The 19,795-nt window shown below is 45.3% G+C and overlaps 1 protein-coding gene across 1 annotated transcript in view; it reads left to right on the top strand.

The window, feature by feature from the left end:
- Positions 1–19,795, top strand: part of LOC121282846 (N-acetyl-beta-glucosaminyl-glycoprotein 4-beta-N-acetylgalactosaminyltransferase 1-like) — an 827,662-nt gene that overhangs the window by 641,519 nt on the left and 166,348 nt on the right. The window contains exon 9 of the mRNA XM_041196659.1: positions 8,759–8,825. Within this exon, the coding sequence (XP_041052593.1) occupies positions 8,759–8,825 (67 nt within the window). The remainder of the gene's footprint in view (positions 1–8,758; positions 8,826–19,795) is intronic.

Here is a 19,795-nt window from a genome sequence, read left to right as displayed (position 1 = left end):
GAAACACTCCAGATCGTTGGTGGGCGAACTTGAATTTGACCGCCATGCTGTGATCTCAGCACACCCTCGCTCTGGGCGCCATATTTAAACTGCATCAGAGTGCATAACTACTTCACGTCTACAGACCAGGACTGCTCCAAATGACAGATGGCACTGAAAGCAAAGAAAAAGACAGTCCACATATTTAGTAATGCCTCTCTGGGGTGCCTGCTGGACACAGCGGAAGGCTGCTGCGATGTCCAGTACCTTAGCTCTGGCCACAGGATGTCCACTAGAGTCACCAATTTGGCCTGGAAGGCGGTGGTAGCCGCGGTCAGCACCACCAGAATGCAGAGGAGGTCAGCCATCCAGTGCAGAAAGAGGATGAATGCTCTCATCTGTTCCATAAGGATAAGTCAACCGGCTCATCACTCTCAGCTCAGACACTCACAAACCCATCACACATTCATAGGAATCTCACACGTCAAGGGACAGCACCACTAACTCTCACACACACCCTTACATCTCCATCGGGCTCCTATCCTCTGGACTTCGTGTCCTCAACCCATCCATGACTCTGCTCGCCACACAAACATTCCACGCAGTGCCATGTGTCCTGCTCATATTCTCTCCATCCATTTTCATGCAGGAGAAGCTGGCTCACAGCAGCAGGGAGAGGTCCCAAACCCACATTTGGCTCCTCACTCACTTTGAGGAGCATGCCATCACACTGACTAGTGAGTACGTGGACCGTGCCAGCAGCAGTGGTGAGGTTGGCAGCACACATAGACAGGAACACCCTGCACCACATCACCCCTCTCAACACAACTGTGAGTGCTCTCTCTCCTGTTTTGACTTTACTGTCATGCACTAATTATCTCTATTTTGGTTCCCAAGGAGCTTTGCCAAGCGATCGATGCCCTCAGCCAGCCAGTCTCTCAGCTCCATCCAGGTCCTCTCCTCCAGCCAAGAGGACACCTCCTCCATTGAAGAGCTGGAAATAAGCAGCCCTGGAAGACCCATCACAGCACTTACCCACACCCTGCACCAGCACAGAGACACACACCTCGGCGGGACCTAGATCTAGAGCAGGCTCGGGTCCACAATCTGGTGGTCACCGCATGGACATGTGTCTGCAGCAGGAAGAGGCAGGCTCAGCCGAGCTCCATGGCATTTGGAGGATTGCTGGGGAAGAGGCATCTGTGAGGTCCGAGTCAGATGATGAACGTCTGATAATCCAACTCATCATGGAGAGTCAGCAGAAGGCAGGAGAACATCATGCGGGCGTATTGGAAGCCTTCAACAGAGTGGCACGCAAGTCAGAGGATTGTGTCTGTCTGTTCTCTGATGAAGCAATGTCCACATGTGCGCATGTATGGAAGTCTCCATGTGGAGGATGGTGGATGCCATGGAGCTCCTGGCCCAGCAGAACGCAGAGATGTGTGCAGACCTGCACTCCATCGTGGTAGCCATGAGTGTGCTCCTGCAGTGGCATTGTGAAAGGGAAATGGGGCACCTCGATGACCCTTCAGGTGCACCTTCCCCTTAAGGAGTCAGACGGGATCTTCGGAAACATAAGGAGAGGAGGAGCAGCAGCTGGGCACCCCTGGGTCATCCACTCAGGAATCTCAGAGACTGTCTGCTCCCACAGCGTCCCCTTTGCCCGTAACCCCCTCAACCTCATCCTCTGTCACCACAGAGGGAGCAGCTGGCCCACAGGAGGATAGCCAACGCAAACCAGGACCCTCAAGACTTTGGCTGTCCCAAGAAGATGCATGCTGAAGCCATCAGAGGCAACAGGGCCTACCATTGCACAGGCTGTCTCCACTCTGGCTGCAGTTGTCAGAGCAGCACCTAAAAGAAGTGGTCCGTCTCAAAAAGTTAATAAATTCTGATCACAAGTGGTTGCACGGGCGAACACATTTTGTCACTTTTTATAATCTGAAAGTATATTCACTTTCACTGAATAATGTGTAATGTTGTCTTTCAGCTACATTGAAAGGTTTCATGTGTCCTCCCACTGCATCTCCTGCACTAGCAGTTCAGCTGCACGCAGCCAGACTATGAGTGATTCTGGAGAGAGAAGTGTGTTTGTGTGGCAGGGCCTTTTGGAGTCTCTTGCAAGCACTCTCCCACACATGCGGAGCCTTCCTCCATCACACTCACTTTACTGTCCTGAGAATTTTCAGTGCTGCCTGCTGGGGTTCTCTTTCAGTTGTCCACCTGAGCTGACCTGCATCTCTATCCACCCCTTGAAGGCACTCCCCTGCAGCACCTGTGCCCGTCCAACGCGAGGCTCTGCTCACTTTCGATTTCAACAACGATGGTGATAGTCAAATTTTTGATCAACTCCCCTGTCCTTTCCCCTCCCCTAGCCACCCATGCCCTTTCCCCAATCACAATCACTCTCCTTATCACCTTCCACATCCCCACCGTCACCTATCAACCCGAACCCTTGTCATTCCAGGATGTCCAGGTGAATGTGCACATTCCCTACCTTCCTGAGAATCCCACCCCCATCCACATTGACCTCTCTGACCTCCTCCTCCCCACCCCCAGTGTCCGTGCCTACCTCCGAGACCCCACCAACCACCCACGCCGTCCCTTCTACCGCTACTGTTGCACCCATTCCCTCCCACCCTTCCAGCTCACTGTGCCCCCACTCATATTCACCATTCCCTCCCACCATGTTCACCCTCAGTTCGCTTCCTAGAAGGCAGTCATTGACTCCACGGACCACTCCCTTGCACATTGACCTGGACATCCCACATCCCTTACTCCCTCCTCCACCCTTACTCCCTCCTCCCCCTGGTCAGCTTCCTCCCCCTGGACACCTTCCCCCCTCCAAACTCCCTACTCCCCCCTCCCAACTCCTTCTGCCTGATACCTTAGCCTCCCTGCCCCGCCCCTACCTCGCCCCCTTTAACACATTAGTTCCCCCCACCCAACCCCAACATCACCCACCCCCAGCTCCCCAGGTATACCTTCCTCTCCCATTCACACCTAGACCTTCCTCTCCCAACCCACCCCGCAGTACACCTTCCTCTCCCACCCATAGCTGGACCTCCTCTCCCCTTCATCGCTGATCACCCATAGCAGCCCATGGCCAAGACCGTGATGTTCCGAAGCAGGCCTGAGACATCAACAGAGACCTCCCACCTTCCGTGAGCTATTTCGTGTTGGAGCCGTGGCCATGAGGATCCACCCAGCATGTGATGCACGTGTTCCTCCAGGCTCCGGTAGCTGTAGGGCTTCAGCATCTTCTGCTCCTCAGCTATCCGCAATCTGAGCGGGGCCCTAACGGTAAGTCCCAATTTCTGCACATCACACATCGCCAGACATGTTCTGGGCCGGCGTGTTTTCTCACCAGCATAATGGTAAGTCTTGCATAGGGGAACGATTCTGGTTGGGCCTTACTTTGCATCCCATTACCGGGATGCAGATCAGGTTCATGCTGGCCTCCAGTGGGATTGGCGTTCTGCCATGGCAGACAGCATCAGATGATCCTGCTATGCTTTCACACCAGCGTGAAACCAATATTGCTCCCCCCACCACCAGCCCGCCATGATGCCCGACCTCAAAGGGGCTGGAAATTTCCGACCAATGGTTTGAATTTTACAGCACCCCCCAGGCAAGTTGGCAGGTTGGGGGAGGTCATAAAAATTAGGTACCGTGACATGGGCACCGTTCCCTTGCATGTATCGGTAATGGGGAAAATTCTAGAGTCCATTATAAAAGATTTAATAGCTGAGCACTTGGAAAACAGTGGCAGAATTGGTCAGAGTCAGCATGGATTTACGAAAGGGAAATCAAATCTACTGGAACTTTTTGAGGGTATAACTAGTAGAGTTGATGAGGGGCAGCCAATGGATGTGGTTTATTTGGACTTTCAGAAGGCTTTCAACAAAGTCCCACATAAGAGATTAGCGTGTAAAATTAAAGCACATGGAATTGGGGGCAGTGTATTAAGATGGATAGAAAACTGGTTGGCAGACAGGAAACAAAGAGTAGGAATAAATGGGTCTTTTTCCGAATGGCAGGCAGTAACTAATGGGGTACCACAGGGATCGGTGGTGGGACCCCAGCTTTTCACAATATATATTAATGATTTAGATGAGGGAACTAAATGTAATATCTCCAGACTTGCAGATGACACAAAGCTGGGTGGGAGGGTGAGCTGTGAGGAGGTTGCAGAGATGCTTCAGTGTGATTTGGACAAGCTGAGTGAGTGGGCAAATGCATGGCAGATGCAGTATAATATGGATAAATGTGAGGTTATCCACTTTGGTAGCAAAAGTAGGAAGGCAGATTATTATCTGAATGGCTATAAATTGAGAGAGGGGAATGTTCAACAAGACCTGGGTGTCCTTGTACACCAGTCGCTGAAGGTAAGCATGCAGATACAACAGGCGGTAAAGAAGGCAAATGATATGTTGGCCTTCATAGTGACAGGATTCGAGTACAGGAACAGGAATGTCTTGCTGCAATTATAGAGGGCCATGGTGAGACCACACCTGGAATATTCTGTACAGTTTTGGTCTCCTTATCTGAGGAAGGATGCTCTTGCTATAGAGGGAGTGCAGTGAAGGTTTACCAGACTGATTTCTGGGATGGCGGGACTGACATATGACGAGAGATTGACTCGGTTAGGATTATATTCGCTGGAGTTCAGAAGAATGAGGGGGGACCTATATAATTCTAACAGGACCAGACAGGGTAGATGCAGGAAGGATATTCCTGATAGACGGGTAGTCCAGAACTAGGGGTCACAGTCTGAGGATATGAGGTAGACCATTTAGGACTGAGATGAGGAGAAATTCCTTCACCCAGAGAGTGGTGAGCCTGTGGAATTCGCTACCACAGAAATTAGTTGAGGCCAAAATGTTGTATGTTTTCAAGAAGGAGTTAGATATAGCTCTTGGGGCAAAAAGGATCAAAGGGTATGTGGAGACTGGGAGCAGGCTATTGAGTTGGATGATCAGCCATGATCATAATGAATGGCAGAGCAGGCTTGAAGGGCTGAATGGCCTACTCCCGCCCATAGTTTCTATATTTACCCACTCTTCCCCACCATTATTTTACCAGCAGCAGGGGAGGCCTGATTAATCGTTACTTGGCAGCCTCCTCCCACTGTCTCTGGGATTTTACCTATGGCAGTGGGAGGCCAACACCAACTGTCCAGCCCTCCATGTTTCACTGGGTGGTCTGATGACCAGACAAGGCTGGGGAGGAGGGGGATGGAGGTTAATGGGGGAGGGGGGGTGCCTTTTTGGATCCTCTGTGCCCATCAGAGGACATCCCCCAATTTTTCCCTGCCCCTGTGTTTCCCCTCCTCCCACCCTGCCCTGTCTATCCCAGTCCCCCACCTCCATTAGTCGCCTCCCTAGGCCTGCCAGCCTGGCCCCAATGAGACCTCAGACTTACTTTCAATTCCAGTTCCATTGCAGCTCACTTCCCCCTAGGACTCTCACTGCAGTCCCAGTGGTGACCTCCACTCCTGTTTGGACCAGGGAAGTGCTGGCCATTTGATTGGAGGTGGGCCCTTCCTCCCCAGTGGGGCTGGAAGGTCCGCCCCCTGCCAATTAACAGCCTGACTGGTGTTGGGGGGCCAATATGTCAAATAGGCAAAATCGCAGCAGATCAGGCAGCACCCTGGAGAGAAACAGAGTTAACTTTTCTAGTCATTTCAACAGAAGCTTTGGTGATATTGTTGCCAACTTCACAAATGGAGCGTCTCAGCTTAGGTGAGTTAGAACTCTTTCCTCTTGCTAAGAAGATTGTGGGTTGCAGAACCGGAACAAATAAACTAGAGTGACAAAGTACAAAATTGTAGTTTTTTCAATTGAAACATTGAACCGAGGCCCAGTTTTAATATCCTGGTGGTCCAAGAACTCATTAAAGATCTCATGGCACTCTGCAAAAAAGAGCAATGGGTGGGGGTTGGGGCAGTTCACCCAGTGGTCTGAACACATTCCTCCCTCAACTAACACCATCAATTTATCTCATTGTTGTTAGTGGGATCCTGATGTTATTATTGCTGCATTTATCTAGTAGTTACTACACTTCAAAAGTAAATCTATGCTTGAAGCACTTTGGGATGTTTTAATGTGATGAAATGCCATATAAATGTGATCATTATTTATTTGGATTGTAGTCTATTTGTGGTTCTTTGAGTTTACTTGCAAAATAAATCCTCCAAATTGTAATGATTCTTGCAGATTTCCTAGCTCAACAAAATAAACAGAGCCAATTTAGTGATTTTATCAGTGTGGTGTGAGACCTATGGAGATCTGATTCCTAAACTTGCTAATATTTCATTCTGGAGGGTGAGTGCGTGTTGTTAATTTGATTAAATTAATGAACTAATGTGTTCGGGGTTTTGATTGCTAATCAGATTTCTGGTCATGGACTGAGTGGGTGATCTCAGCCAGTTCTAATTGGTTCCTGTGCCCAAGCCAAGGTTCTCACTCCTGATTGTAGAGTAAAGGGTTAACATAAGAGACATACATGATGCTGATTTAATAATCATGTCAGATCACATGACAGAGAAGAGAGATATGGAAGGAGGAGAAGCTTCAGCCTCTTGTAGAGATCCAACTGTGTAAATATTTGTTGGACATAAAGAGTAATGGTTTTGAGAAACTACAGACTTGAGCAGCATACATTAGGAGAATAGAAAATCCCCAAAACCCCCCACCTGGAACCCAACTACAGAACGAAACAGCAAATAAAAGACCCAGCAGACCTTAAATAGAAGGGCTGGCAAGAAAAGAGATCTTCAAAGGAAGGACAAAAGAAAAAAAAAATTAAGACTCACCAAGACGTCGGAACATTTTGGGCATAACAGATGCAAGCTGAGACACGGACCTGTAGACTGGGCAGCAGTGAGCACAGGCCCAAAGCAGCAAGCAGCAGCACAGAAGCAGGAACAATTCCAGGGCTTAGCGGAAGCACGGAATCCACACTACCACTTAGAACCATTTCGGAGTGCAGACGGCTCACAACAGGCCCAGCCTAGGACACCTGGAGAAAAAGATTCATAAGATATAGACTGCTTCAGGATTACGCAAAAAAAGAATCAAAGAGACCAGGTCAGTACACTGAGCAGTTGGATGTATCACTGATGATGTGATAGCAAGGCAGGGAGTTGATGAGGCTTCAACTTATTCTGAAGACGTCCTGCAAGCTTTCAACTCTTATATCAGGGTCCATTGAAATTTAATAATTGTAAGGTGTTAATTTTAATAAAAGGAAGCAAAGACCAGGTGAAAGCATGGATTTATTCATCACCAACTCTCTAGGCTGGCAGGGAATTTTGATCATGGAATGTTAAGGGGTGAGCTGATTTGCGGCGGAATCGTAGTCGGGGTCCGAGATGAAGCATTCTCAGATCTGTCACAGATAAGAGAGTATTCATCATTAGTGAAATCAGTGCAGATTGTGAGGCAAACAGAACTCAGGAAACAGAATCAGCATTCATTCGCAGGGAAGGAGTGTAATAGTAATATAAAGAGTAATGGAGGCAATCAAGTCTGGTGGCCAGATATTACTCATTCTGTAGAAGAAATTATTTCCATCTGTCTTACTTGTGCCTTAAGCAGCCAGAAACAAAAACCCTCAGACCAAATATCACCACGACCGACCACACGAGGGTAAAACAACGTGAGGATGAACGAGAAGCAACCAGGCTTAGAACTTTAACCACAGGCAAGGAGCACATGAGTTACCAATGCTGAAGCCTGGGAAGAGTTTATGGGTCTGGACCAACAGAGGGAAGGTACAATCATTAAAAAAACTCCACAACCAAGATCATACAGGATTGAGACAGACCATGGTATCATAAGGAGAAAGCGCAGCACATTAATATTCTTGGAGAGAACCCCAATAACGTGTGCTCACTACTCAGATCCTGATAAACAGGAAGAAAAACTTACTACAAGCTCTGGAGCCACCCAGTAGAAAAACATTCACACTAACAGAAGAGAGTATAGAATATCATCAACTTCAAAAGGAGATCAGAAACAAATCAAGGAGATTGGTCAAGGTGCCTCAGAGACTAAGTCTGAGACTTTAGTGGGATGATGTCGGAGGATGCAAATATGATAGGGATAAAGACTTGGGGGAGATGTAGAGTAAAGGGTTAACATCAGAAGCATACATGAGGTGAAGCTCCAACCTCACGTAGAGGTCCAAATGTGTAAATACTTGCTGTGAGTAAAGAGTAATGATTTTAAGAAACTACTGACTCAAGCAGCATTCTTTGGGAGAATAGACAACCCCCAAAACCCCCATCTAGACCCCAACCACACAACAAAACAGTGACATTTATCCTCTGAACTCCTATTAGAAAGTGCATGTAGCTGAATATTGGATGAGGACAGAGTTGAGGTAACGTTGGATTCTGCACAGGTTAATAGTGCAGCCAGTCTAAGGTCATGCATGAAAAATGGCCACTGGGACGAGATAACAAAGGTCTTCTGCAAGTTATCTAATCCCAGGATGAGTCTAGATGAAAGGGACAAAAGAGGAATTATTGCGTGAAAAGAAAGTACATGCCAATTACACTGCAGAGTACAAATGTACAAATTCAATATTAAAGAATGATGAAAGCTTTCTTTAAATGAAAAAATGCTTCTTGACTTCTTCTGTAGAGAGATTTAATTTGTATGTTCTCCACTATCATTATTTGCGTTAACATCTGGAATCCAACTTCATGATTGACACGCTGGAGAATATCTCTCAGCAGCCACCTGCTCACTGTTATTTGTTTTTTTTCTAGTGGCGGCCATTTCTCCCTGGAGTGAAGTTTGAAATTATCGATTCACCGCACATTTCTCTGTACACAGGTAAATATGTCCAATTCCTTTTTTTCCCAATTCAATTCCTTTTACATGGAATTCTTGGTGCCTAAGCTCTAGGTAGATTTTGATGACCATCAACATTACCAGTTAATAACAATGGCTCTACTCAAAGGTCCCCAGACCCTTATCAGGATGTTTATCGGAACCCTACTGTAGCATTTGCCTTTGTGTTATATGGCAAACGGCAATGAGAAAAGAAAGGATGAAAGGTGACGATGTGAATGCTGTAAATTTCACATAAAACGCTGGCAATGCACAACAGGTCCACCTAGATCAGAAAGAAAAATATTTCATGTGGTGCCCATCCAAATCATCTCAGAATGGTGCACATTTTCAGCATTTACTGGTTTCAGTGCAAGTACATAAACCAAGTATGAAATCAATGTTATTTTCTCTGAAACATTGAGCTGCCTCTCAGGGACAGTTAGGATCTTTGTTCCTGGGCTTCCAGCAGAGGATGTAAGTTGGAATGGTTAATGGGTATCTAAACATATGAGTAGCTGTAAATATTTTCCTCCCCCTAAGAATGCATTGGATGAGGCGAATACTGAGCTCTTATTTTACTTATTTATTCCATTGTAAGAAACCAAATAGCTTTGCCATTCAAGATAGCAGCAATCACGCTCCAGGGATTGAGGAGTTGGTCATATTTAACAACCTTTTATAGACTAGCTCTTAAATATTAATACAGTACACTTGTCTCCACTTTGTTCTACGCTGTGTATTTGTTATTCTTCCCACTCTCTGCTTGCTCTGTGCATCTGTCACTGTCACAAGTTCTGCCTGCCCTGTGTTTCCAGTTACCACTCACCTCAGCCCACACTCTGCCATTGTCATCTGTTCAGCAACTCTGTTGTTCTGCAAGCTCTATGCGCTAACACCCTTTCTTCTCCATCCTATCTGTCATACACCTCTGCCCATGATTTTTATTTTTTTAAAGAGACTTTGCCCCCAATATTTACTGGGGCAGAGTTTCACACTAGGGTGGACACTGGGATTATTGTTGAGAACCCCAGAAGTGTAGGTTTCCCTAAATGCCATGGAGTTTTAACTCCAGGATGCATGTGACTTTTATCCCCCAGGTTCCCCAGCCGAAAGCCAGCATGATTAACAGGCTTGGCTGCCTGTCAGGTGAGGAAGACTTTGGAAAAGGGTGCAGCCGAGGAGCAGAAATGGTAGGGGGAAACTTTGCAGCGGGATTAGGGACGGCCGTGGGGTGTGTCAGGAAAACTGACAGTTTGTGGAGGTAGGTTAACCAGGAGAGGTCATGGGTGAGGATTTGGTGGTTTTCAGGGGGAGAGCCAGGGAGTAAGTGATGTGGAGTTCAAGGGGAGAGATCTGGGGATGGTTGATGATGAGGGGTCAGTTCGTGAAAGTGAGGTGGTGTGATTACAGGATAAGCTCGTTGAATCTGAAGGAAACTCTTCTGCTTCTCTTGGCCCGTAAGTAGTGCTAAAAAAGCAGTTGCCTTATTGATCCAGCCCTTCTCTCCTCCTTTTACCTACCGGGTTTCCTGAGGCCCAGAAAACCTGGACAACGCATGTTAAACATAGAAACTCTGTTAAAATGAAGGCATGCAAACTCTTTAAAAGAATTCAACAGCCTATCTGTCCTTGGGAGCAGATTCATTACCATGCCCTTGTCCTTCCTCCATTAAAAATGGAAGTGGATGGGTTTGAAGCAGGTTTGTATCCTACCTGAAATTTTTCACATTTTTACTTCTCACCTGACCCAAATTCACCTGATTTTTGGGGGTTAAATTTATCCACGTTGCTTTGAGAAAAAGCATTTGCCAAACCTTTCTTTGCATTTATTTATGGGCATATGTCCTAAGCACTTTTTAATTTAAGTCACTATTGCTTTCAGCCACAGTGGTTGCTGTGAATTAATCAGGTAATGCTAGGACTAATGTGATGCATCCTATTTTTCTTCTGCACAGTTTTGAGTGATTAAGAGGTTGTGTGTGCTGTCAGTACAGGGAGTGGAGCAATTCACCATCTTCCACTGCACATGTTATACGTTTAATTGGTATTCAACAATTTACGGAGTTGTTGTCTAGTAGCTTTCTTCCCACCATCACACCACCTAAAAAGAGGAACATTAAAAATAGACATAACATAATAATTGCAGTCATAAAAAGATGAGCACATTGAGCCAATTTCCAATTTAAAATCCTCTTCCCAGATGCATCAATGAGAAAATAAATCAAGTCATTAGTAACAAGGGAATTAATACTCTGAAGCCAATTATTACCCCGTGTACTTTCAAAAAAACCACCTGCTAGTTTCCCTGATTATTGCTTTTTAATGCTTTTTTTGTTTGTTTCTTGTCATTTAAATCCCACCCTAACTTGAAGATAAATTTTCTGAACACTTTGAATTCTGTGGGGCTTGGAAACACCTATAATATTGCAATACTCCTATGTCATGATAAGACCTTTCAGTCTATATGAAAATTCAGGGGTATGCCATGCGGAGGATAGCAAATGGAATTAAGACATTGGGTAGAAGGAAGAAATTGAAACAGGTGTTTTGGCACGTTTCCAGGGTGATTGGAAGTAGATACAGGTTCAGTTCTGGGACCACTTCTGTTCATTGGGCGCATCAATGATTTGGATTTAGACCTAGAGGAGACAGCATTAAAATGTACAGATAATACCAAAATATGAAGTACAGTTAATTCTTTAGAAGACAAAATGAAACTGTAGAAGGATTATTGATAAAATGGAGGAATGAGCTATAAAGTGGCAGATAGAATTCAGTAAGTGTGAGGTGATGCATTTTGGTAAAAAGAATGCAGTAATACTCTGAATTGAAGTAGAATGAGTGATGTAGAAGATCACTTGTGGGTGCAACTTCGCTGGATGTCAAAGGCAGCATGTCAAGTGTTTAAAAAAATCGAGTAGACATCTAAGTTTCATCTCAAAGTATAGAGCATTAAAGACTCGAGGTAATGATAAGCTTAGATAAATTTTAGTAAGGCCTCAGTTAGAATACTATGTGCAGTATTAGGCTCCATTCTATAGGAAGAATATTGAGGCTTTTAGGCAGATTTACTAGGCTGCTGCCTGGTATGAAAAAATACAAATAAGACTAAAGGACTTCTTTTTCATTGGAACATTGCTGATTATAGTGCAACACGTTAGAAGTGTTTAAAATTACGAAAATTGTAGGACAATATAGATAGAAGCAGACTTTCCATTAAAGTGACCTAGAATGAAGGGCCAAGACACAAATTAAATGTAAAATTTCAAACAGAGAACAAGAGAAAATACTGCACACAGAGTCGTGAGGCTGTGGAATTCACTTCAAGGGTTAGTGATAAGGGAGAAAGGCAGGGTGTTGGGAAATAGGCTAACCTCCAAAAATGGAGTGAGGATGACGGTACATAGTTAACATAGACCTTTCACGTTGTTCTCCTTGCTATTTCTCCCCCTCTCTTTCCATCATTCTCTCCCCTCTTTCACCTAAAACACTCTCTTTATACCTATATCTGAATAATCTGTTTGCTAGATCACAGTAACAAATCCTTTAATCTGCCCAATGTCAGAAAATTGCTTTTTTCTACAAGCCAGCTATCCTGTGATCTCTCTCTCTCTCTCTCATGTAGCCCCAATTTTGAGCAACATTTAGAAACTTGATTGAGTCTGCCCAAACCAATTTTACGCAAGATCCTTTGGAGAAAAAATACTTCATTCCTTCAGCCTGTGCTGGATTTGAACATAGGCTTTCAAAGTGAGATGACCATTTGCCAGCCGATTGCAGTACTAGATGTCATTTTAATCAATGTTAATACCGAGGAGAAATTTGGAAAATTTGAATATTTGTAATCAGATCATAAAATGTACATTCTGTCAAGGAATGGAATGCTATTTGTAAGCTCAATAATTAAATTAATTAGAAATATAGGCCCCAAAGATACGGTATTCCTCTTGTATTCAGAAAGCTTCCCCTTATTTTCTGCATTATTCTTAAGGCATTTTGGGCAATAAGTGAACTAGAACCTAAGGGCTACAGAATTGACTTCCCAACGAGAATCCCACTCTTACAGGATCCATATACTGGAGGATGAGGAACAACAGAAGGAGAAGACTGATTAATGCCCAGATTATCTCAGCATTATCTATCCCTGTACACCCAGGTGCACTTTCCAAGCAATTTCCCAGGAGCCTTGTTCTAGGAATCTGCCATTCTCTAAAACGGCAGCTCCTTTGCCATAACAGGCTTAGCATCTTCCACATGCGGCAACATGCAGGGAGCTGTCATGATGCTTTCGTACTCTGCTAGTCCCACGCTTCAGCTCTATTCAACATTGAAGGCAAGGGTCAAAGTGGCAGCTGTGTAAAATGGGATACTCACTACTCCCATGGCACCACTTCATAGGCTCAACAGTCCTGAAGAGGAACACCACAATGAAAGACATATGAAGACAAAGCATCTAATGACCTGGATCTTCTGGTCTCAATAGCGATGAACATTGAGAAATTCATCATTATTGAGAGCCACAACAGCACAGCAACTTCCGGGGACCCCGCTTATGCTCAGATCTGGATGTTGTGATGTGCCAGATTGAGCCCACTGGGAACTGTCAGCATGAAAACCTGGGCTGATTGCCTTAGTTACATCAATATGTAGGTCTTCTTCCAGCAGGCATACAGCCTACCCAGGAGTGCAGCTCTTTAAATCAACAGGAGTGTGAAAGCATTCCTTTACAGCCAGCAGCCCGAGCCCCCTCCTTCCCCCAGCAACCCTGACCTGCCCACCCTGCACCCCCAGCTCTGCTGCATCCATTCCCCCATCCCCTGCAACTGTAGCTGCACTCACGAAGTCCCTGCACCCCCCACCACTGCAAGCACCTCCTCAGTCCTGCCTGATACCTGAGAAAGAGAAGAGACATGGTAACAGGTTCTGGGTGGGGGGAGCAGGGCTGGGGTTACCAGGTGGGAGGGGTGAGGCTGTAGTTGGAGGTAGGGAGCTGGAGGTGGTGGGGGAGCTGGGGATGACTGGGTGGGTAGGGAGCTGGCAGCGATGGGCTGCAGGGGAAGCTGGAGGTGATGGGGTCGGGGAGCTGGGAGTTATGGGGTGGAGGAGAAGCTGGGAGTGATGGAGTGGAGGGAGACCTGGGGGTAATAGGATGGGGGGGAGCTGGGGATGACAGCATTGGGAGATTGCTGGGGGTGACAGGATGGGGGGGGTTAGCTGGAGGTGATGGGGTGCAGGGGATCTGGAAGTGGTGGGGTGGGGGGAGCTGGGGTGGTGCAGAACTGCATATGGGGAGGGTGGGAGCTTGAAAACTATTGAAAAAAAACACTCACCAAGCGTCTGTAAATGGGCCATAATTCAGAGCCTGTCACTGAGCTGAAGACAGACCTCAGGTGGTGTGCCTTCAGCTTGTGATGTCAAAAGAGTGTGGCTTCATCTGGATTGGGCCACTCAACTAGGCCTCCCCAATCACCTCAGTGAAAGATCCATACTGCAGCTGGGAGAACAAGTTCCCATCGCACTAATGAGAAAGTTGAGGCACATAGTTTTAAACACAGTCAGTGATGTACACCTCAGCTTCACCACTGACTGCAAGACATGGGCCAATGTGAGCAAGCAATTGGGATTCTCAAAGGAAGGTTCCAGTATCTGGATAGGTAAGGGGATGCCTTACAGTATGTGCATCTCCTGAACCGTTGTGTGGTTGATATCTTTATTACCACAAAAGGACTGACGGTAAATGTCCCATATGATGCCATGGAGCTTGTTGACAACACTGCTGATGCTGTAGGCCAGCCCATGTTCTAAAGGAACAGGAAGTAGATGCAGTGAAAACATGTGATGGACACCTGAGAGACAGATTCATTCTGTATATCTTCACAGATCAACTTGGAACTTTCAGCCCTTCAATGATCTGTCTCCTTTTACCATACTCTCAATGATCCTTTAACATCCCTAATTCTCACAGCCAACCACTGCATCCTAATCTTACGCCATACCAGCAGAACATTATTGGACCTCAATAGTCGTGCCAAAAAAAACCCACCAAACAGTCCTGATATCAAATATTCCACTGACTTGTTACAACATTTTTTTACGAAATATGTAGTTTGGCTCTCTAACCATGTACATCCCTTGTGACCATGCAAGTTTCTCTGTGCTCTGTTCCTGGGCTTCTACAAGCTAACTGAAGGCCTTGTCTATGTAATATTGAAGGCTATTGCAAAGTATTATGAGCCTCTTAAAATGGGCCCTTCTCTCAAGGCCCCCATATTCTGGGATGGGCATGCAATAGGTTGACTTGTGTCATGGGTTTCTTAGCAGCCTGGTCCTGCAAAGGTCAAAGTGTCTGGAAGGACCAATTGTGTGCTGCACCATGCTACTCCCATGAGGGCTTGCAGTCTGTGAGCCACGCACAACAGCTTCTCCAATGGTACTGGGAACAGCATTCTGGTTACCAGAGATCGGCGGATGAACAGGCTTCACGGAATCAGAAAGAGCCTCAATCCCTCAGATCAAAGTAACCAAACATTCATTACTTCTTCTGAAGCGCTGCCTTGTTTACTTTGTTATCTTTCTTACAAACTTTGTTATCACTATTTTATCAACATTTGCACTGTGCCCCTCTGAACTAGTTTCCTTCTCTAGTAGCTCCAAAGCTTCAAATCCTCTTCCCCATGCTCCTTGTCCACATTTCCGCACTGCATTGAAATCAGGATTTACTCAATCTCAATTTTGCCCAGGATCTGAAATTTATGGCACGCCCTACTTTCACCAGTCTTAACTTTGCTTCTACAAATAACAGATTTAAAAAATAATTCAAGTTTGGTGTCAGTTAATTACTAATTCAGAATTTATTTAATCTTCTAATCTTCTCTGTTCAGCCATAATGTCATCCCTCCCTACTGACCATGTTCCTTTATCTAGATTTAACAAATTTAAAAAATAACTTATTTCACCTGAGCTTTTACGAAATAAATAATTCTGGTCAAACAGATTGCAGCGGTGGGCAGTGTTTACTTGTTTCAGAGTAAAGAGCATCGAGCTGAAAGGGCTTTGAGAGTGCAAGTAATTTCAAAACGGCTGCTGCAAAAAAAAACCCACTGGTATGTCTACAGAAACCTGAACTTTAAGTCCATTCCAGGAGTGGGACCATCTTAATGCATCACTGCTTCAGCTAATTGGTATCATGGAGCCTTAAGGTCCTGAATATGTAAAAGATAAATGACTCTATGGGGTTTGAGAGAAATGTAAATTTGTAAACCCTTAGCTCTATCTCTTTATGACCCCTTTTTGAATGAGTTTAACTGCTGCCTCAAGGGCACCTGTTCAGAAGTGTGAGCCTAAACTAAATTAATAAAGGAAACTAACTATTTTCACAGATCACCTCTCTTCCAGAAGAAAATACATATTTTGCACAGTTTAATAATGTGCAGGTGAATTTGATTTGAATGGCCAGTGGGCAGTTTTCAGAATGAAAAGCCAAATGCAAGCCTCACAAGTGACTGATGTGTGTTGTGTGTGTGGTAGAGGGGAATTAAACCCAGGGGTGAAACCATTGCTCTTGTTGAATTATTCACCAGCTCTTTATTCAATTACTGTCAGATTCCCTAGCCTAGACTTTGCTTCTCTGTTCAGAGAGTTTGTTGGCTCTTCTCAGTGGATATATGGCACTTCTTTCTGCAAGGAATTAGGGGTGTTTTATGCATTTTCCTAAAGATGTTTCTAGTGCTTCTGAGAACTTACAATTTGTGCAAAAGCTGCCCTAGAGATGCCATATGATCGTATCATAAAAATATAGAAACTTGCAGCATGACAGAGGCCATTGGGCCCAATGTGTCTGTACTAGCTCTTTGAAAGAACACTGGTACTCAGGCCCACATCTGCGCATTTTGTTTGTAACCCTCTGCATTCCTACCCCTCAAGTACTGGTCAAACACCCATTTAAAATTATTTATGGAATAAATCATCTTTTCAGTTAGAGCTTTTCAGATTCGAGCAACTGCCTGAATTAAAATAATTTCTCTTCATCTCCTGACTTCAATTATCTGACCTTTGGTATTTGACCCACTGACCAGGGGGAATAGATTTCATCAATTTACTCTTATCAAAATCTCTCATCATCTTGAAATCTCTATAAGGTCATCTCTTGGCCTTCTCTGTTCCAAAGAGGACAGCTCTAACTTTCAAACCTCTCTTCAGAACTGAAGTCCATCAATCCTGTAACATCCTGGAAAACTCCTTTGTACACTTGCCAAGGCCTTCACATCTTTCCTGAAGTGTGGTGCCCAGAGTTGTCCATTATACTGCAGTTGAGGCTGAACCAGTGAGTTATAACTGTGCTTTATTGCAGGATATCTCACTGATCCTGAACACTATATTATACTGCAGGACATCTCACTGATCCAGAACAGTGTGTTATACTGTAGAATATCTCACTGATCCTGAATACTGTGTTATGCTGAAGGGTATCTCACTGATCCTAAACAGTGTGTTATACTGTAGAATATCTCACTGATCCTGAACACTGTGTTAGGCTGCAGGGTATCTCACTGATCCTGAACTCTGTGTTATACTGTAGGATATCTCACAGACCCTGAACACTGTTATGCTGGAGGGTATCTCACTGATCCTGAACACTGTTATGCTGCAAGATATCTCACTGATCGTGAACACGGTTGTTATGGATAGGAGGCGTATTAATTTAAACAGCCTTGATTTCTCCTGTTACTATCCACCCATAAACAGAAAGGTGGTGTCAAATGCTGATTTCCCCCTTTACAAGTGGTGGTGCGTTACCCCAACCATTGAGTTTGAAGTGATCCAATCCTCTGTTAATAACCCCACAGCAAACCCAAGATAAGGTAAAATAAAAGGGTTGGTTTATTTTTCACATGCACAAAATGTGGGAAGGGTTTTTCTGCCTCTTTTTACACTCATACAATAAAAGAGGAATAAGGGAAAGAAAGGGGTACAGGGCAAGATCACGATAAAAATGCGAGTAATGATTTCACATGAGTCCAGAATCACAGGTCCAGTGATGTATTCCTTCAGAGGGTAGCAAGCTGACTGTTGCAGGGTGATCCATCTTTTCCAGAAGCGAGGGCTTCCATGATGGGAGCCTGCATGTAGAGATGAATTAGTCTTGAAGGCACAGATACAGGAGTTCCAATGTTCCAGGAGTTCACCGTGTGGATGACGACCAGGCAATTTACCTGAACAGAGCTCTATCTGCTGCTATCTGTTAGATGGTAAAATGGTAGATAGGCCGGATTCAGTTCCACACAGCAATATTGCAGGTTGGGGGAGGTCATGTGACATACCTCCCACTCTCCTGGGTGTTGGACAAAGGACAATTTTTTCCCAGGCCTGGAATCTTGAGGTGTTTGCTGACATACTGTCTCTGTTGGCCAGAGCTCTGCCTTAGAAATGTAAATGGTGTTGGTGCATTTCTTTGGAATTTGATTTTCTACAGTCACATGGGACCACCTCCTGGTGGCTTATCAACTGGGTGAGGCGCCTCTTTAAAGATAATGAGGTCCCTGCTGGTTTCTAAAGGTGAGAAATTCCTCTGGTATGAGTCATGGCTAATCAGGGAAAAACATTGGTCCAATTTTTAAAAATAATAATTTGATAGAGGAGCCAGGGATTGACGCAGATATATATATATTTTCTCTCCTGTCTTCTGGTGGTGATATGCCTCCCTCATTAGAGTAAAATGAAATGAATTCCATTTCATTTCAATTTTTTTCATATGGCCTTAGGGAAGAAAGAACGGGAAGTGCAGAAGTATACAGGCTTTCCTTCATTCATGCTGGCACATCAGACACACAGCTAGCAGAGGAAATGGCAGTGCCCTGCTGCATGGGGAAGCCTATTCAATGCTAGAGTTCAGACTTCCCTCTGTTGGGAGTAAGGCATTCCAGTTTCCTGATTAAGTATCCTCAAAAAGGATCTGGGGGTTTTACAGGGTGGTTAACATTGTGATGGTTATCACTGCGAGGGATGGTCAACTGCCCTGGGTGATCCACAGGGTTGTGCAGGACACCTCAGTCTGAGGGTGCCAGGCTTTGGTATCATAGGGCTGAGCTGCTCTTGTCCAGCCTAGCTCCTGCCTGTCCACTTTGGTAACCTGAGGACTCAGGTGTTCAGACCCAGAGACTGAGGTTCGGCTGAGCGTCAAGAGTATGGAGTATTTGGAAGGGACCTTGACCTCTTCAGGGGATTCCAGTTCAGGGTCCGGCTTGGGCACCAGCACAACTGGAGAGTTCCAGCTTCTGGTGCTATTGTTGGCACAGCAGCTGGCAGGTAGTTTATCCCTTAACTTGGGCCAGTCTTTCTGGGTCGGGATGACAGGATGATGACCTTCTGGCAGGGGCCTCTCCCAAGTTCATACCGGATATTGCTACAGGGCTGTAGCCTGGTGGGGGTTATAGATCATTTTAAAGGGGGTTGTTAACTCTGTCCAGTCCTCTTGCATTTCTGCATGATGGTGGGTGAGCATAGGTTCCAGTCTGGTTAGGGTCCCCCTGTTGGTCAGTTATATGATAGGTTCAGTGTCTTTTGTGACACTATTACCCTCTGGGCAATAGTCAGCTCTTGCTGTACCTCCTGGTGGCTTATCAACTGGTTGAGGCACCGCCCTCACTCTTTCTGGGCCAATTTGGGAACTTTTCTGCTCCACGTTTAAATTTGCCATGAAGTGGTCAGCGAAATCAGTTACTGACTTTGGCTTTGGAGAGGGTGCTCTCCTAACTTCTTCCTTGTCCTCTGGAACACTACTGCCTTCAAGTAGAGGTGCAGCTCCAGCTACACTCCCTGGTGGATTTTCGACTGGGGGAGGCATCTCCCTCCCATCTGCTTATTGGCTTGGGAACTCCCTTTGTCCTTTTTTAATGTCAGAAAGATTTCTGCCAGCCATACTCCAGGCATATTCTTAACCTTTTCCTTTCCGTGCTTAATAAACTGTCTTCT

This window comes from Carcharodon carcharias, chromosome 10 (genome assembly GCF_017639515.1).
Source record: "Carcharodon carcharias isolate sCarCar2 chromosome 10, sCarCar2.pri, whole genome shotgun sequence".
Lineage (NCBI taxonomy): Eukaryota > Metazoa > Chordata > Chondrichthyes > Lamniformes > Lamnidae > Carcharodon > Carcharodon carcharias.
This window is presented reverse-complemented; position numbering and strand designations above follow the sequence as displayed.